The following is a 20664-nucleotide window of genomic DNA, read 5'->3' on the forward strand; positions in this document are numbered from 1 at the left end:
GAGATGAAGGAAGTGGAGTGTAGTTCAAGGTTCAGAATAAAAATGCGAACAGATTATGCTTATGATTTCTAAGGAGAAACAATGGCCTCAAGATGTGGGTACATCTTTATGGGGGGAAAAAAGCAGAGATCTTGCATGGGAAATTTTGAGCAATATGCCGGGATCTATGAACTTCAATGAACTAATACAAAAATCAAGAAATAAAATACCTTATGAACATAGAATTATCTTCTCTCTCTCTCTCTCTCTCTCTCTCTCTCTCTCTCTCTCCCTCCCTCCCTCCCTCTCCCTCTCCCTCTCCCTCTCTCTCTCTCTCTCTCTCATTCTATTCACTCTTTCTCTTATTCTATTCAATGTATGTATGTATGTATGTATGTACGTACCTACCTACCTACCTACCTACCTAGTCACCATTTACCTAACGGACAAGCCATTCCTTTTGATTTGTGTCCCAAGATTCCCTCCCATGATCACTGGGAACATAAACACACTGTGTGTGGGCTGCTCATAGAAAAAAAGGGACATTGTCGACGGAGGGAGGGTGAAATAAGGTTTACAAATTCCACGGCCAAGAGAAAAACGTACGGATGCTGCTCAGCTTTGATTAATTCAGAGTGTCCTTAACCCAGCAGTATCCTGCCAAACATATTTATTCTTTCATAATTAAAAAGAGATAGTTAAAGTTTGCACTGAGACAACTTCCTAATTTGGGTGCAGCAAACACTTGTACGCGTGAAGGTGTGTATACACACAAGCACACGTTACAGCTGTCAGAGGGAGGGACGTCCCCATGAAGGGCTGTAAAAGTGAGGTCAGCGCCGGCTGAGTCAGGTGCTTTCTCCTTTAGGGTTTCAGTTGTCAACATGAAAAGGGGTCCAATGTCAGATGTCACAGAAAACCCAGGCCAACCATTTGAACAAACAGAAAAGAACTGAAATAACTGAACCACAAATTCTAAAACTGACCAGTAAACTATTAGGTTCATTTCTGTTCATATTTCTATTTTTGATCTAAATTTTGAAACATCTAACTAGCGGTTATTACCATCTTTATGCTATTGCCCATCAAAAAGTATTTTTTATTGACTCTTCCCTCCCCTAAGGACCAATTAACTGCTTTTTGCCTTAAAAATTTTAATTACTTAACGTGTCAGCATCTGCTCTCTACACTTTCTGGATCCAGCGGAGGTCTCTTGGATACACCGTTTGCTATCATTTTCCATAAAAAATAGAATATAGGAATAACCAAATTCAATCAGCGAGCGATCTTTCACAGAAAAGCCCTCTCATCTGTTGACTCCTGACGTAGTGACAGTAGCTGCCTTGCCCTCGGAGCAATTTGCGATTTTGCTGCTTATTGTGAGTTGAATTGTAACAGTGACTCTCAGAGGCTTGAGCTAGAGAGAAATGTCTGAGGGTTTTGAAACTTTGGAATACTCTATAACATGCTTCCTTCTGCAATATGACAATTTTTGGTAAAATAAAATGCATTTGGACACCACCAAGGACATAGGAATATCAAGAAGCAGTAGGAGGCAACGTCATTGTTTAGAAAAACTGGAGCAGGGAAATAAATTTTCCTGACAATTCACATCCAAAATACATAAAAATCCTACATGAACAGCCATGCCCATAATTAATAACTCAAGGAAATAGGTTGCATGTTAACAGGCAAACTATTAAATTATTTGTTTCCTGGGGGCATGTAACCAGACTGTTATCACAGTCCCAGGAGGGAGACAAATAGATATTAAAAAGGTCTTTCCAATACCTGTATTGGCGAAGGCCAACAGCTAATTCAATAGATTCGATCAGAATCCCCATTTCTTTCACTGCTCCTGATTTATGACTCGGGCTGTGGTTAGTCATCACTCAGTGCAGTTTGCTCTCCAGCGCTCATAAATTATGCCTCATAAATAAAAAGATCCAATCAACGAAATCATATCAATTCATCTGCAACCTTGGAGTACATCTCCCCGGGCGCTCGGGCCAATGCCTTCTGAGAGGGGAGCTTGTCTTGGCTTCTGAGTGCGTTCGAGGAGCAGAATGCCAACGGGGCTCTGGCACAGCTGTGGTCAGAGGGACTCGTGGCTAACAGGAAGGCGGGAAGTGGGAAACGACACGACTGCAAGGTTGTTTTCTTTCATAAGCAGTCCTGCGGGGGGGGGGGGGGGCGGTACAGTCCAGGGGTAACTTGCTGAAAAGCTCTATGGAGCTGCCTCTTTAACTGGCTACCCACCTCACAGGACTATGCCCAGATTTACACGCAGTACATTTTCTATACACTTATGAAGAATTGGGTGGTAAGTAAGTGCATTTATAAACATTTTATGAAGACTTTTGAAAGCCCCAGAGTTGTATGTAAATGCAATTTGGAGCTACCGTGGAGTGAATTTAAGAGAACGGTCTTTGGAACCTGGATCTCAAGGTTCAAATCCAAGCTCTTCCGCTCACCCACTGTCTCCTGGGCGTGTTAACTCACCTCCTGAGTCTTCTGATTTCTAAGGTGCACTATTGGCAATAACCCTATCTCCAATGGTTGTCATGAGTACATACGTGTAAAAGTCTAACATAGTTCCCAGCACATAGCAAGCACTAGACAGGTAAAGCTGGTTATTAATATTATTTGTCGGTAGAGTGTTGGAAGAGAGAGTGGGACTAAATAGCAATTCTGAGACTCTGGCTGCTATGAATCAACAACAGCAAACCCCGCACAGCATTCTGGGTTCCGCCCGCTTCTCTCTGGGTACCTTCCTCCGGGGGCTCCTCCATTCTAGAACTTCGAGGATTAGGATAAACGGAAGCCTGGCTTTTCAGAAATATTGTTTCTACATGAAAATTTGCTGACTGGATGGCATTCTCTACTTTGCCTTATTCATTAACACTTTCCCAAACATCCAAAAGTATGAGCAGAAGCAAACCTTGGAACAATTCAATGGCTCTTCAAAGAAAAAAAAATATTTTCCGTTTCCTTTACGAATATGGGCATCAAGGAGAGAACCGTGTAGCTTCCCAGACACTGACAGGCATCTTGGTAATGATCAGACCCATCGGCAGATAGATAAATCAATTTACAAGAAAGAGCCTCAGCCATTTCTTAAAGATCTCAATTGAAGGCATCAGATTTACAAAAACGCATGAACACATTTGTTCCCACCTGTAGATATGACTGCTTCATATGACCTAGACCTTCACTGTGAACTGAATGGAAACGCACCCTTAGTCCCAGGAATTACTAGCAAGTGCAATTGTCTTTAAGGCACCAGTGGGAGTGCAGGCGATAGGGGGTTAGGAGCAGAGCCCTAAGGGATGCCAGGAGAGGCGGGAAAAGAGGGAAGAGGCGCGCACACGTGTGAACCAGGGCGCGCACACGCACTAAGAAATGATCTCCTATCGGAATGAAGGGCGTGATGGCAAAACAAAGCCATGGGCCCTGGCCCAGGGGCAGATTTCAGATTTCTACTCATGGAAACGTCCCATGGCCTTCAGTCCACGCGGGAGCACGGAGGCTCTGAACTCTTAGGACAAATGCGCTGCCTTGTGTCAGATGGTATCAGTAAATCACTTGAACCCCGAGCCGTGGGAGCTGGGGGCGGGCGCAGCTTCGTTCCTGCGGGAGACGCTAACCAAACAGAAGCCTCCAGACTGGCCAGAAATACATTCGTGAGAGTGATACCTCGTTACATGCGTGTCCAAAGCCAGACAAAAACCAGGCTCAGGAAGTTTTCCCTAAACGGGACACAGAGAGCGCGCTGGAGAGGGACGGGGCGAGGGGCAGCCTCGGAGAACAAGCCTTTGAGGCAAGTTGCTCATCACAGAAATGCAGCAGCAGCCCATGCGGATGGAGGGGTCGCGGGCTGGGCACGTGCGCACGTCACTGCCGTCCTGAGAAGAGCAGCGGCCAGGAGGCGAGGGGCTGGCCTGCCTCGCTGAGGGGCAGGAGCGGTGGGATTCCCCGTCCCCTTCGACCCTTCCCTCCATCCTCTCCTGCACAGGGCGCCCTTTGGGGGCGATGGGCCGTCCCGGGTGGGCTCCCACAGCACCCGCCCGCAGGGCAGATTCACACACGAGCGAATCACCGGGTCCCCGACCTGCCCCAGGCTGGCCTGTCGCTTCTCACCCTCCCCTCCCTCCCCCAGGTACCAGGCACCAGGAGCCTCTGGAGACCCCGCGTGTGCGAGGGTGCTTATGTGTCCAAGGGGGCCAGTGTCAGGAAAACTAAGGAAGTCACCCACAGCCTGATGCATCGGAAGGGGGTCCCGGCCGGTCCCCAGGAGCCCGAGGGGAGAGTGTGACTGTGACGCAGGATTACTGAGCGCCCTCCCCGCAGGTAAGAACCGCAGCTGCTTAGGGAGTGGACTCACACCCCGGCCCCCTCTGCAGCCAGGATGTTATTAACCTCCCTAAGCCCCGTGTTTCTCTAAGCGGTTTTTCAAAATGTAAGCACTTTTCAAAGGCAGGCGCCAATGTGTACCTACAACCTATATTTTAATTTATTTAAAAAATATATATTGGGACCTTTTCCCCCTCCCCACGTGGGAGTCCATTCTGTGGAACTCTTTGCCTCTCCCCACATGGGAGTCTGTACTTGTTCTTCAATAAATCTCCACCTTTGCTATATATATATATACACACACACACACACACACACACACACACACATATACACATACATATATATATATATATATATATATATATTTCAGAGAGGAAGGTAGAGAGGGGAGAGAGAGAGAGAGAGAGAGAGAGAGAGAGAGAGAGAGAGAGAGAGAGAGAGAGAGAGAGAGAGAGAGAAACATCAATGATGAGAGAGAATCACGGATTGGCTGCCTCCTGCACGCCCCCTACTGGGGACGTGTGAGTGGTTGATAATACGCGTTTCTTACCTGGTACTCGTACTCGGTGAAAGGCAGGAGTTCGGAATCCATAAAAGAGCTGGCGCTGCCATTGTAGGTGAGAACTGGGTTCGGCGGCCCAGGCTGAGTTGCCACCTGTCTCTTGTACAACTCGAAGTATAAAACGTGTCCATTGGGCCACAGCGGCCCTGCCCACCAGACAGAGACCGCGGGCTGGAACGCCCCGGGAGCCGTCCGCACCTCCAGGTGTGGGGGCGGCTGCATCGCCGGGGCCGCCTCAGGGGTCAGCACGGATGCCCAGTCACTGGACGCGCATCCCAGCGGGGTGCAGGCTTGAATTCGCGCTTCGTACCTTCAGGACACAAGGCAGAAATTACCCGTTATTGGCAAAATAGAGTTTTGGGTTTTCTGTGTTTTTTTGGGGGGAGAATCTTTATTAAACTAAGAGTTGCCCAGGAGTTGTGGCTCAGTGGTTGAGTGTCGACCTGGGAACCAAGAGGTTACGGGTTTGATTCCTGGTCAGGACACGTGCCTGGGTTGCAGACTCAATCCCAAGTAGTGGGTGTGAAGGAGGCATCCGATCAATGATTCTCTTTCATCATTGATGCTTTTCTCTCTCCCTCCCTCTCCCTTAAAAAAAAAAAAATCAGTAAAAAAAAAAATAAATAAAAAATACCAGGAGTTTTTTGGATAAAAAGGCCAGCACGTTTATATTTATTCTTATTGATAGCTGATCTTCTAAAAAGTAACAAAGTTGCCTGGCTGCTGTGGCTCAGTTGGTTGAGCATCTTCCCGGACACGGAAAGGTCATCAGCTCAATCCCCAGTAGGGGGCGTGCAGGAGGCAGACTATGTTTCTCACCAATGTTTCTATCTCTCACTCCCTCTCCCTTCCTCTCTCTCTAAAATAAAAAAAAAAGAAGTAACGAAGTCATATTTCCATAGAAATTCTGAACAGCTGAAATCCTCCTGGCTTTCCAAAACAAAGCAGCTCACCTGTCTGGAAAGGGTGGGCGCATTCTTCCCCAAACAGGAGTGCGTGGGATAAACGCTCACGATTCTCTCCAGCACGCAAACCCTTCCCACCTGCAGAATTCCTGCGCCCAGCGGTGCAGAAGGCGGACTTGGGGAACCAGCCAGCTTCACAGCCTTGGGCTCCCCTAACTCTGCAGTTGGGGCTCACAGTCTCCCCAGGAGAGGCCCCAGGCCGGGAAGGAGCACCGTGGAGGTAAGGCCTGCACGGCCATAACCCCCACGCCTGATACCTGACACTTTACAACCGGCTCCCTTACAGCAGCAGAGACCTTCCGGGGCCAAAGGTAACCCCGCCACACGACAGATTATCCATCACGGAGACACCTTATCGCCACCCAGTTAAACTCCACCGATCAATTACGTTTGTCTGCTCGCTGGTCTCCTGCCGCTTGCAAAGGTCTCTTTACCTAGCATGACCGCCCCCTCCCAACAAAGGGGGGTTCTGTGAGCAGTGGGTGCCTACGGCTGCAAATGCGAGCTTTGGGCTCGGTTCCCACACCCACCGATTCCACGGCACCCCCAATTTTCCCTCCAGCACCTTTCCTTCTCCCTCACTCCCTTTGGTTACGGGCGTCACCCATGTGGGGCTCCCACCACAGAAAGGGCGGGGGGGGGGGGTCTCGCTCGCTCTCAGGCCCAGAGGGAGCACCCACCTGCGGAACGGCTGCAGCTGGTTGACTGCGAGCACCCGGGTGCCAAAGGAGGGGTGACTGGCGTTGATGGGCACGATCTTGGCTTCTCCTTCCAGCAGCCCTCGGACACAGAGGGTGTAGTTGGCGATCTGGCCGTGAGTCCTCACGGGGGGGTCCCAGGCCACTGAAATCTCCCGGGGACCCCGGGCCTGTAATTTCGGGGGCCCCATCCCTGCAGGCGCCGAGGGGCTGGTCCGGTCTCGGACGAGGGGGCTCACCGCCGCCCCCTGGCTGTTGGTGGCCGTCACCGTGTAGCCGTACTCCACCCCGGGGGTGAGCGTGAAGTCCTGGTAGCGCGTTTCCGGGCCGGTGTACACGATGGTCCCGTCCCGGCGGAGTTCGTAACCTGTGACCTGGCCGTTGGGGTGTCTGGGCGGCGTCCAGGTGATTTCTATGGACCCCGAGCCCGTGACTTGCAGTTCCGGGGGGTCCATGTCCTGGGGCGGGGCCTCCAAGGTGCGGGCCGAGGTGGGCGCACTGGCGGTGCAGCCGCCGCGTGTGCAGGCGACGAGGGAGAAGCTGTACCGCGTGTCCGGCCGCAGCGGGGCGAGCAGCAGGGACAGGGCCCGCCCGGCCGGGTGCTCCTGGCCCTCGCTCCGGAGGAAATACCCGGTGATCCTGCCGTTCTGCGCGGACGGCGGCGACCAGGACGCGTGGATCTGCGTGGCACCGAGGGCCCGGAGGCCCGGCGGGCGCACCCCCGCGGGAGCGGCCTCGGGGGTGGTGGTGCGGGCCGGCTCGCTGGACGCGCAGCCCGCGCTGGTGCAGGCGGTGACCGCGTAGCTGTACGTGCAGAAGGGCAGCAGCCCGGCATCCGTGTAGTGGAAGGTCCTGGCGTCGAAGCGGAGGGGCCGGGGCGCCCCGCTCCGGTGGAGCCGGTAGGACTGGACGGCGCCGTTGGGCTGCGCTGGGGGGAGCCAGGCGATGCGCAGTGTTGGGGGACCCACAGACACCACGGTGATCTGGGGTGGGGAGAGCCCCGCCGGGGGCGCCGGCCTGGTCCTCACCGCGGTCCACGGGCTGCAGGCGTGGCCGGCTGAATTCCACGCGTGGACTTTGTACTCGCACGGCGTCCAGGGCGGCAGGCCCGTGTCGTTGCACACGAACGCGCCCCCGTCAGCCGTGTACTCCGGGCAGACCGTCTGCTCCTCTGTCCGGTTCCCCCACGCGCTCCCCGCCCCGCACCTGCGGATCACTTCGTAGCGGGTGATCCTCCCGTTGGGGTGGACGGGCTCGGGCCAGGCCAGCTCCACGCGGGTGGGGCCCACGGACCGGACGGCGGGGGGCGCCTGGGAGCGGGGAGGAGCCTCGTCTGTGCGCACGGGCTGGGGCGCCGAGTGGGCGCAGCCCGCCCGGGTGCAGGCCTGCAGGGTCAGCGTGTACTCAGCGGCTGGGGCCAGGCGGCGGAGGAGAAACTGGCGGCTCAGGCCCGCGTACCGCAGGCTGCTGTCGCTGAAGATGTTGTAGGTCTGCGGCCGGAAGAGAAGCAGAGGGTGAAGGTGGCATTTGATTTTTTTGGTGCGGCCACCTCGTCCCTTTAACCTTTCCCCGCTGCTAGTCCTCATCGTGAGGACCCTCACCCGGAAAGAATGGTCCGATACTACCTTCTGGAATATGATGGAAGTCCATAGAAAGAGGAGCAATCGTTTTTATTTTTTAATATATATTATTGATTTCTTACAGAGAGGAAGGGAGAGGGACAGAGAGCCAGAAACATCGATGAGAGAGAAACACCGACCAGCTGCCTCCTGCACACCACCCACGGGGGATGTGCCCGCAACCAAGGTACATGCACTTGACCGGAATCGAACCCGGGACCCTTCCGTCCGCAGGCTGATGCTCTAGCCACTGAGCCAAACCGGTTTCGGCTCTTTTTTTTTTTTTTAAAGGTTAGATACTCGATAAGCATACATCTACAAGCTAAGGGCTGCTGAACATGATTCTTTGATTTAAATGAGTGCTTGTAGGGTTTCCTCCTAATTGTATTTTTTTAAAAAAGTAGGGAATAGCCTAGCTGGCATGGCTCAGTGGCTGAGCCCCGACCTATGAACCAGGAGTTCACGGTTCAATTCCCAGTCAGGGCACATGCCTGGGGTGCTGGCTCCATCCCCAACGAGGGCATGCAGGGGGCAGCAGATTAAGGATTCTCTATCATCATGGATGTTTCTATCTCTCTCCCCTCTCCCTTCCTCTCTGAAATCAATTAAAAAAAATATATATATATATATACTAGAGGCCGGGTGCACGAAATTTGTGCATGGGGGGGGGTGTCCCTCAGCCCAGCCTGCACCCTCTCCAATCTGGGACCCCTTGAGGGATGTCTGACTGTCCGTTTAGGCCCAATCCTACCATCGGGCCTAAATGGGCAGTCGGACATCCCTCTCACAATCCAGGACTGCTGGCTCCCAACTGCTCACCTGCCTGCCTTCCTGATTGCCCCTAACCACTTCTGCCAGCCTGATCACCCCCTAACCACTCCCCTGCCAGCCTGATTGACGCCTAACTGCTCCCATGACAGCCTGATTGCCCCTAACTGCCCTCCTCTGCAGTCCTGGTCACCCCTAACTGCCCTCCCCTGCAGGCCTGTTCCCCCCCCCCCCAATTGCCCTCCCCTGCAGGCCTGGTCCCCCCCAACTGCTCCCCCCTGCAGGCCTGGGTCCCCCCCAACTTCCCTCCTCTGCCAGCCTGGTCACCCCTGACTGCCCTCCCCTGAAGGCTTAATTTCCCCCAACTGCCCTCCCTTGCAGGCCTGGTCCCTTCCAACTGCCCTCCCCTGCTGGCCATCTTGTGTCCACATGGGGGCAGGAACTTTGACCACATAGGGGCAGCCATCTTGTGTGCTGGAGTGATGGTCAATTTGCATATTTAAAAAGGAGGAACTAGCATTCAAATTCCCTCTTTTATGGGTACTAACTGCCCTGGCCTCATCCTGAGTAGGTTAAGCAGGTCCCATCCACATTGTCCATCTCCCATGACATTTCCTGGGAAATGGAATTACAGTGCTTCAGCATTCGTACTGGGGTGTGTGTGCGCGTGTGTGCATGTGATTGTGTGTGTAGGCACACAGACGTATACATTCATACGTAAATACAGATAGCACCTTGGATGACGAGCTGGAACTAGCCACTGTATTCTCTTACAGGCCATATAAGAATTGCCTGTTCTTTGGGAGAGAAGTCTTTTGTTTTGGTTCTGAGGGAACCCATCTGAACACTCCTCATACAGAGCAAGTTTTCATCCCACAGCACCCACTGCTCTTGGGGAAATGGGAAGTAGCTTAGCGTGAAGGCTGGTTCCATCTTCGGGGTGTTACCTTAATCACGCCGTTGGCCCGCAAGGGCTCCGACCACCGCAGCAGCAGGGCCCGGCCGCCCTCCCTCTGCTCCACCGTGAAGTTGCTCAGTCCACGCGGGGAAGATTCCGGGGTCTGGACCACAGTCCAGGGGCTGGACACCTCTCCTGCCTCGTTGGCGGCCACGACACCAACGTGATACGTTGTGAAGGGTTCCAACCCGAACAGGTGGGCCTGGTGGCTTGTTCCCTGTAAGCAAATGGACAGGCTGGTCTGCTCTTACAAACGGCTACGGACAGCTGCAAAGTCATTCAATGAGACACATTGGTGATGGCGGCACAAATACCACAGCAGAGGTTTGAATTATTAAGAAAACAACGGGATTTTTTTTCTTGTTCTTTTTTAAAAAAAATGTTTTTATTGATATTAGAGAGAGGGAAACGGAGAGGGAGAGAGAGAAACATTGATGAGAGAGAAAGAACACTGATCGGCTGCCTCCTACTCAGCCCCTTTTGGGGATTGAGCCTGCAACCCCGGGCATGAGCCCTGACCGGGAATCAAACCTGTGACCTCTTGGTTCCTGGGTTGGTGCTTAACCACTGAGCCACACCAGCCAGATTTTTATCTTGTTCTTGACACCCTGGTTGTGTGATTTCAGATACATACAAAGTGTGGGTCAGAGAGGATCCTTGCCTTTTCAGAGCTTGCAACCCTTGGGATGTGATACAGAATCAAAAGAAAAAATTCTGTGATGCCTTAGAGATCACCAGCTCACAATGGAATGTGTGGAGACTTAACCTGAACCACCTAATCCTCTCTCTCCAGCTCCCCACGCTGCTTGTTTATACATAAGACTGCCCACCTCCCCCATCTCCTTCTTTCATTCTTTTGGTGCGTATTTATATCTTACAATAAAGCAAACCCAACAAAACAACAAGCCAACTGGACTATTAAATGCACAGACCCGTACAGAAGTCTACCATTAATACAAATGTGAAAATATTGGCATTTGTTAACAACGCCATAACCGAAACTATGAAACTTACTCCAAGTAACTGTAAGCTAGGCTTTGAGAATTTGGACTTTGTTGATTTAAAGTAAAATGAAAGAACGCAAGAATGAGTTTTTTTGTGTGTTCTCTTTCTGCTTGGAGAGCAATATTTAACATATTTTGCATAACTTAACTGGAGCTTAGAATCTTAATGTTCTGAAAGAGCCCAGAATGCTTTTTCTACATCTGGGCCGGATAGATATGTGTGTTTACAGATAGGAATTATGTCTGCAAGTGGACCAGTAATGTGTGTACACACATACACACACGCGTGCACACACAAATATATACTTCCTGTTCTGTACCACATCCATTGGATGTGAGTAACCCCGAGGAAGCTCTGACTGGCTTAATAGGATGTTTATACTTCGTGGTGTGTGAGGTCACCTTGGTCCATTGGATGTTTAAATGCGACAATTGTCCTCTTGGTGGGCATGGCAAGAGGAGGTGAGCTGGAGAAGAGGAAGTTATTTCTGAGAGTAGGTACCAGAAGGCATCAGACAAAATTATGTGTATGGAGATTCTCTCTCATGGGGAGGCATCCAAATATCATTATGATTAAAACCTGAAACAAGGTGGCGAAATCAAATGGAACCATCTTTCAAAAAAATACACACTGGTAGACAAAACCAAATTATACCATCGAAATAATTTTTGACACCATTTCCTCACATTCTTGGTTACAAGTTCCAACTGTGCTGATGTTTCTTCACAAGCAGAGAGAATATAATTTCTTTTCCTTATTAAAAACTAGTTAAGTCCATTTTCCTATTTCCATAAGTGCCATTATGATATTTACATGCTAACCTCCTGAAATCTTTTAATATTTAAACATTTGCTAAGCGGCCAGACTCTGAAACAAATTTTCCAGAAATACTAATTTCTCTTTTTTAAAATATTAAAAGTTCGGCCCATAAATATTTAAAACTGATTTCTCCACAACATCGGATTGGTCTTTTAGATAAATATCGCACAGGGCTGGAATGGCCATAATGAATATTAAATCTGAGGCTGCTACAAGTCCTGGTTACAAAACACTCTTTTCTGATAAACGATTTCTTTTTTGGTGGAAATAGGGCAAACACGGGCAAGATTAATAATGCAGAAAAGGAAACTTCTTTGTTCAGGACTCGGATCCAGAAGACGCCTAAGCTCCAAAGCAAATAGTAATCACCTCACAGATTACCTATAATACAGGTAGCCTGTCGGGGGATGTTCAGAGAGAGCTTTTGTCATCAGAAGCATGAAAAGCGTGTGGGTTACAAAGCAAAAAAACATATGTATATGGTCAATAGCAGCACCTGCTCAATTACAGTTTATTTCTGAGCCGAGAGTCCCATCCGGCCCCTAGATGGCAATACTCGCAAACACTTCTGGTAGCACGAGTACTTGGTGATCAACACCCGGCGTTCAGCCACACGACACACGCCACACGCCAGGCAACCACTGCAGAAATGACACAACTGGTTTCCTTACAGACTCCTCTAATGCACAGGGGTGTGTCCTCAGATCCTTGAGAGCAGGAGTATTCGGAATGCCCTGGCCTCCAAACCTGCCTCGGCCCAGGTAGAAATTCTGCCTGCAGACCTCAAGTTGAAGTTCGTGCCCGCCAGGTGCAGACATGTGGCGAGGTCTGCTCCTACAAAAGGTGGTCACAATGGCTGTTTTGCTTAATTTGGTTACTTCTTTAAAAAAATAAAAGTAAGAAAAACGACCACACATTGGAAATGGAAAGGAGAATTTGGATATCGTAAATTTCGACTGAGGACAAGTTCCCATATGAAGTTAATGTGTTATTTCTGAAGAGCAACACACACACACACACACACACACCTTGAATAAATCTCAAAAATAGCCTTGCTTTTTGTCAATGTTTAGCAAAGGCCAGATGGAAATGAAAAGTTTTAAATAGCAAAACCACCCTTACCAATTTATTGTAATAAATTTCCCATTTTAGGAAATAACTTATGTTGTTTTCTCCTTCAGTAGATTTCCAACACCTAAGCTCACCATTGAGATCCCCGCTGGAAAGTCTGGGCACAGTTCACTCTGTGGATGGGGCTGTGTCTTGTTTGTTCAGTTACGTGTTATTTTTCTTACATTTGAGAAACTTGCTTGAGCACTGCCAATCTTTAATGTTTTGGATTTAATTCCTTCCTTGGGAAACGTAGCAGTCTGTACCACTGACCTGCCAAAGTCATCATTAAAATCTTTGACTGCTTTTCTCTCTTCTTTATGTATTTACTTTTGTTGTTAATCCTCACCTAAGGATATTTTTTTCCCTTTGATTTTGAGAGAGAGTGGAAGCGAGGGAGGAGGAGAGAGAGACAAGGATCAATTGCCTCCTGCACATGCCCTGACCTGGGCCAGATCAGGCCTGCAACCCAAGTACATGCCTTTGGGAATCTAAACCCAGACCCTTCGGTCCTCAGGCCGATGTTCTAACCACTGAGCAAGATTGGCCAGGGCTTTTCTCTCTTCTGTTACGGCCGTTCTTTCCTCCCACATAGAGACTGTCTTCATTTAATATGCATTCTCCTTTGGCATCATTTTGCTCGCTCTTCTCCCTCACTCTACTATCCTACTGATGGATGCTTTTGGTAGATATAGCTCTCTCTCTTTCATCCATTCCTCCTTACCTCCGTCTGTCTCTCCCTCCCCCCACCTCCATGTTATCCCTGACCTGTGGGCTTCCCTTTTCTCTTTTTCCTCTCCATGTCCACGTTACACAATATCCATATTTTTTATTCTAGACGTATATTACCTCATTCTGTTAGGCAGCAGATGAAAAGAATGACTCAACCAAGGAACACAGAAATAATCCTTTCTCCACAACCTAGTATTTCCAATGAAATGTAGCCCTTTCTTTTCCCTTTTCAACTCATATGCGTAAGGGTCAGGATCTGGAGACAAATTGGATCATCCTTTCAGAAGACACACAGACAGGCCGCCCTGGACCACGCTGCTGGCAATCAGAAGCACATCCGAACCTCTCCACTGGGCGCCTCCAGGAGGATGACAATTTTGCACCTCCTCCTCTGATTATTTTTGACGACTTGAAGTGCCCCAAAGGTGTCCATGGGGTCAATAGGTTTATGTAGGTTGAAAATGATCAAAAATTACCATTGATCCGTAGCTGTCAATAAAAGGCTGCGTGGGGAGGCTTCCTGCACAAATGTTTAAACTGCATAAAGCAACCTAACTTAGTCATCTCCGAGGCTATCGATCTGATGAGCCAGCAGTTTGCAGCGCTCTCCCTCTGGTCTTTGTGGTGCATGTTCACCGAGCCCGCTCGCCGTGGCCCCCGGGCGTCTTTCCACCTGCTCCTCTCCCGCCCTGAACCCCAACAGGGATGCCCGGGCCCTGATGTGCTCATCCGCGGAGTATCCTGTGTGCTTGCTACCCTCGCGAAGGGTTCACCTTCCTGGTCAGCAGCAACTTCACTGATCGTCAGCTTGATGGGGTTTCTTCTGTCTTTGCCCCTTTTCATTTAAAATGACTGACTTTTGGCTCTTAAATCCTTCCCCTCCTTAATCACACTGAATGCCAATGTCCTCTTTTTTTGCACAAGGAGAAACTTAAAAGGAATCTCGATTTAAATATATTAACTTCTGTTTACTTTAGTGGAACCGCTTGGTTTTATCATAAGCCATAGTTTACCTTGTCATTATAAAATAAAAGAATGGTTGTGGACGGGTTTCCGGTTTACATTGAAAACCAAGCATGAGAAGTAGGGAGAGATCTCATTTACCAATACCTAAACATCATGCCCAGGGCAGAGCATGTCTAAGGCCCTGGATGACTTACATACATCTTCATCCTGATAAATCCACAGAAAATATTTCTCTGATTCCTGAAAGCAAGATAATCAATCCAAGGCCTGGGTGTTATAGGGCTATCTGTCTTTCTAGTCATAAAGTTAATGTTTGAGTTCTCCAAGGGTTGGTCAACATTTGTGTATAATTTTTACTTAGTTTGTAAAAAATGAAATTCGTCTTGATATGGAAGTGATCTCCTTATTACTCAAAGCCAAATATCAACCTTGAACCCTTCTATGGTTACCTATGTATGAGACCTCCAAGTCTGCAAAATGTTAACAGAACCAGGATGCATGCACTGATGTCACATGCACTCTGATTTTACCATGGTCATCTGTGCCCACATACCTCCTGGCTGGTGGGACAAAGACACATTTTTTGATGGCGCACACACCTGCAGAGTTGTTCCGGAATCAAAGAACAGCTCACAAAAAAGACAGAAAAAAATATCCTTTAGATTCATGGTTTATGGTCATAGGTGCATAAATACTGTGTACATGCTAGGTGGCACTGCTAAGTGGCAGGGCAGCTGACAAGATGGTCAGTGAAACATGCAGGATCCTTAGTCAACAGCTGCACTGAATAGCTTAAACAGGTTTGAGCATCTGGCTTGTACAACATTCTGGAACGTTGCTGTGATAGATATAAGATGGGTACCAGGCTCCTGACTTTTAGGACTTTATAATCTACAGTCGTAAATGCTAACCTATGAATACAGATATACACAATCTGCAGTGTGGTAATGCTATAACCAACGGAGTGCTGGGGAAATAAGGAGGGGCTACTTCTTATGGGGAAGGGAGAGGCAGGCGACAACTTCATTGGGAGCTGGCATCTGATTAGGATGAGTAGCTGTTGAGTGGATAAAAATATGTGAGGGATTGGAAGGAGGAAGAGAAGAGCAGGGAGCTGAATGGAGCTGACACGTGTTGTGGGTGCAGAGAAAAAGTGGGGGTCAAGGCTGGAAAGAGATGGGACAGGGCTGTGCATTTTACCTTCTAGTTTCTGGACTACATTTGTTAAAAAGTAGTAACGTTAGGCGATAATTTTAAGAACTAATTACATATAAAGAGCTCTACAATGCAATTTGAAGGAATAATGGAAGAACTTCACAATTTTGCCCTATTGGGGTATAGGTCTTGGCCAGTGACTGACAAAACAAAAAAATCTGCCAACAATTCATTCATTCATTCGTTTGTTATTCAGCCAATAAGTATAGACTGCCATAGTCAGAAGGTAGTAGAAGAGTCTATACTTAGATTTAAAACATTTTTGCTGAATGTTTGCTCGATTTCAAAATTTGTAATTACTCTTTAGACGCAAGTGTTTGTCTTTTGAAACCAGTCGAGGTGGGGATTATGACAACTAAACTGAATTTAAGCCAATTACACGTCCTCCGTCCTGACCCGCTATCACAATCTCACACAATCTCATGTACCTGGACCATGTTTCCTCCTGGTCATGGGACATGTGTGTGTGGAGTCATCAAGGCCCTGGCCGCAGCCCCTCCTGCCCATCCAACAGCTCCCAGGCAGCTGGGGAAGGTCAGGGATACTACTGGCGAAATAGAATGAAGATAATTCAAAAGGCACACACGGTAAGAAAGCATTCCCAGCTCAGGGTTCTAACTCAGGTTACGGGGCTTCATGGAAAACATTTCAAGAAAACAGAAAAACACACCCTCCCTTCGAGTAATGACAGTTGACTAGCCAGAGGCCAGTTCTCATGACATTTGTAAATTTCCAACTTCAAATGTCTGGTATGGAGTATTCACGTGTGAGTTCAGTGTGCACTTTACCCCCACAAACACCTGCATTCATAAAAGAAGAACGGTATGTGAAAAGGGGAGTTATTTTTTTTTCTTTCATTGGATAACGTTAGCGATTATATAATGGGGGAGGGTCAATGCAAAAAGAAGATAATTCACAGGCATTTTCTTTATAGACTAATGGGCTGTATCAATTTAATCTATAAAGCAAAAGCTCGCTCGAGTCCTTGTAAAATGAATGATGATGCCTCGGCTACAGTAAAAACATTGGATTAAAAAATAAAAAAAGGATGGCTTCAAAATGACCCATTTTTCAACGGAGAAGAAAAAAATTAAATTTGTGATAATTAAATGTTAAAGTGGCAGACCAGTCACACTAAATATTAAAAAGCGGGACTTTCACTCTATTAAAATGAAGCATGAGCAAACTCCGTGGCCCAGCAGGTCCTCTCTGGCCATGTATTTTATGGCAACACCAGGGAAACTGTACTAAACTACATTTCAACGAATTTCATTCCACTCTCAGTCTTCTAGTTATGCAATCCTTGATTAAACATCTTTATTGAGGGCCCCGGGCTGGCTGTTTCTTCTCCCTTTAACTCACTTTTTAAATTTTTTAACAATTTGTCTTTACTGTTGAAAATATTACATATGTCCCTTTGTGGTTTTGTTGTTATTCTTTTCCCATTGATCCCCTCCACCCTGCCCTCGTCCCTCCCAAGCCTTCACCATACTATTGTCTGTGTCCATGGGCTATGCATATATGCATATAAATTCCCCTGTTAACCTCTCTCCCTCCCCCCCCGCCCCCCCCCCGCCACACACACACCTCTCCCTTACCCTGTCTTCTCTTTGAGGTTCCACAGTCTGTTCCATGCTTCTATGTCTTTGGATCTAGTTTGTTCATCGGTTTATTTTGTTCCTTAGAGTCCACCTATGAGTGAGATCACGTGATACTTAGCTTTCTCTGACTGGCTTCCTTGTCCCTGTGACTCACGTTAGCCACAAGTCTGCAAAGGTAACTTGAGCTCATCTCCTCATTGATTCCTATTTAACTGCAGCTGCCCACTCCTCTTCCTCCTCCCATTTGAGGATACTCCTCTACCTTGCTCTAAAGTCCTCCTGCGTCATTTCCAACAGATGATAGACCCTATTTGGTTATCATGATGATTATGGATTGTCTAGCTCTCTTTATCAGAATGTCAGTTCCACTGGGAGGGGAGGGGACCTGTGTCTGTTTCATTCTCAGCTGTATCCCAGTGTCTCTAATCGTGCCTGGTACTGAGTAAGTGCTCAACAAACACTGGGCTGTCAGTGAAGTCAGACTGGATTTAAAATAAAGGAGTGGGGTGAAGAGGAGAGTGTGGAGTGAGTCTAAGGAGAGAGTACAAAATGAGCCTGAGAAGTATCTTAGGGAGTCTAAGAAAGGAGTGTAGACAGGGCCCTGGACCGAATACAAGTTACCCTTGGAAGCAGGAAAATGTGAACACTTTTATGATAATGTAAAAACATAGAATGAAAAATTCTAGAAAAATAGAAAAAATTAACCAATGTGCTCAATAGTAGATTGCTCAGCTTTAAAATAAAATAAAACAAAGACCCGAATCAGCCCCCAATTTTAAAGAGGTCCCAGACCAGAGAATTCTACCAGAGAAGTTTTCTGTTACTGCTTTTAATTAAATCTGTAACAGATGATTAATATTGTGTTTTGAGAAAATAAATGAGCTAGATAGCAAACTCAATATCTGATGTTAGAATACTATCATAATTGAACATGAACTGAACGAGAAAGACCCCTGAAAAGCTCCCGCCATGCACTTGGATCAGGCTCCAAAGGGGTTAAGGACCAATCAGAATCCAGGCGGTGTGGGTAGATGTCGATGTTGGTGGCATGCACAGCAGTTGTGATATGATATTGAGTTGTTGCTTCGAAAACATTTTAATAGAACAGGATTTAAAATTTCCCCTTTTCTTTGGATTTTTTAGTTAATATTAGAATTAAATTGAAGCATTAAGTCAACCAGCTTAGTGCAAAGCAAATTATGTCGGGTTCAGCAGTGAGGGCTTCGCTATGGAATATTTATTGACTCAAGCTTATTAACTTGTAAATCCTCTAGTTTTAGATTATGATCTATTGATTATCTGCTTTTATTTGCATTCTAAATGAATAAACAAAAGGAAACGATGGCGGTTGTTTAGTCATTACACCTTAAGAGACAATGTTCTTACGCTAAGCATACTTAATTAAAAATAAAAACACCTTTCATTTGTTCCAAGAGCCAGAACAAAGTTGTGGTTCTTATTTTCATTTAGGCAAATCAAAGGCTGTTTTCAATTCTGCATAACCATTTCTATTAGACATTTGGACAAAACTGGAAAAAAATAGTTTCTCACGAAGGATAGAAAGTGTGCTGTGAGTTTGGCATTTTGAATGCATTATTAAAATTGTTCTATACTTTATTATTTTTCTTGGCTTGTTTTAGCCCAAAATGATCTCTTTTATGTGTGAGAGAAGCCCTGTGACTTAAAGTCTGGGGAAGGAGGCAAATCTTTGAGAGTCCAGATGCTTTAATAAGAAAGCAATCAATTGATGCCCTTGTTGGTGTGGCTTAGTTGGTTGGGTGTCCTCCCGTGCACCAAAAGGTTGCTGGTTTGATTCCTGGTCAGGACACATGCCCAAGTTGTGGGCTAGATCTCCCGGAGGGTGCACGCAGGAGGCAGCCAATCAATGTTCTGCTCTCACATCAGTGTTTCTCTTGTTTCTCTCCCTCGCCCTTCCTTTCTCTCTCAAAACATTTTTTTTTTAAAAAAGTAAACAACAGAATCAGAAGACCTGAGTTCAAGTTTTATCTCTGTCACTCAGATGAGCGAGACCTTAGGCGAATTTCTGAGTATCCTATATAATAAAAGCCTAATATGCAAATTGTCCCCTCGACTGGGAGTTCCACCAGGAGTTGGACCAGGGGGCGGGGCCAGCGGCTGAGGCAGGCAGGGGGCGGGGGGGAGGAAGGCGCCCAGTCGCTAGAGACCCTACCTGTGCATGAATTTCATGTAATGGGCCTCTCGTTGGTTTATAATAGTATCTTTCTCATGGACTTTTGTGAGTATTAAGCCCACAATTGTATATATGATGTGTTTTAAGTTTGGGGTTACAGACTGCCAAAATGGAATTATGACAAAAACTAGAGGAAGATTTGGGACATTATCAAGAGCTCCTGGGGCTTGGAGATGGATATAGTAACCGGAAAGTATGTCTCTGTTTTGTAATGAATGAGTCCTATTCTGGTTTACCTAGTCCTAGAACATGGGGCATTTTGGAAGATTATATGGGAAGAAATGAATGATGTTAGATAGCCAGGGGATGGACTCTCATTCAAGGAGGGTTTATTTACTTGTATGTGAAGGTTATAGACCCAAAGAACAGATTAAAAAATTGGGAGAATGTCTATGCTACACAACTCATCTGATGGCTGAGTCTGACATGGCCCAGCAACGTTTCTTTGTCAAAGGGGTGCTGGTGGCTGACCATGACCTTTAGAATGCGAAGCTGAAGGTCAGTGCACATGTTGATGGGTCCTGGAAGACTAGTGAAGCCCAGAATCAGATTATACATCTCTATTTCTGAACTGTTTTCTCTCCTTCAAATTTCTGCTCCAGTCTCATATTCTTGTGAGACCTTCCCTGACATCCCTACATTAAATACCACCCTTCCAGTCCCAACAGGCCACACCCTCCCTGTCCCAACAGGCCACACCCTGCCCCCTCCCAAGACTGACCAACATAACACTCCCTGACTGCTGTCACAGCACTCCTAATACCTCCTCTGTGATTTATTTTTCTCCATCGTACCCCATAAATACACACACAAATGCTGCACACGCGTGTGCAGACACACACACACACACACACACACACACACACACACAGAGTCTTTCCCCACTAGAATAAAAGAAGGAAGGATTTTTCGTCTGGATTATCCACTGCTGTATACCCAGTTGGCATATATTAGGTGCGTATCAATTGGATGAGTGAATGAATGAATGAATGAATGAAGTCTGGATTAGTCCCTGGAATGGGAAGAATGGGAGTTTTACAACTGGAGGAGATGGAAATATTTACCTCCTCTAGTTGCCTTTAACAGATAGTGTTATAAT

The 20664-nt window shown here is 47.4% G+C and overlaps 1 protein-coding gene across 1 annotated transcript in view; it reads right to left on the reverse strand.

Moving 5' to 3' along the window:
• Positions 1 to 20664, reverse strand: part of USH2A (usherin) — a gene marked incomplete at its 5' end in the record, with an annotated part of 397572 nt that overhangs the window by 17616 nt on the left and 359292 nt on the right. The window contains 3 exons of the mRNA XM_079763761.1: positions 4886 to 5207; positions 6543 to 8050; positions 9895 to 10122. Of these exons, the coding sequence (XP_079619887.1) occupies positions 4886 to 5207; positions 6543 to 8050; positions 9895 to 10122 (2058 nt within the window). The remainder of the gene's footprint in view (positions 1 to 4885; positions 5208 to 6542; positions 8051 to 9894; positions 10123 to 20664) is intronic.

Source organism: Cnephaeus nilssonii (genome assembly GCF_951640355.1).
Source record: "Cnephaeus nilssonii genome assembly, chromosome: 23".
Classification (NCBI taxonomy): domain Eukaryota; kingdom Metazoa; phylum Chordata; class Mammalia; order Chiroptera; family Vespertilionidae; genus Cnephaeus; species Cnephaeus nilssonii.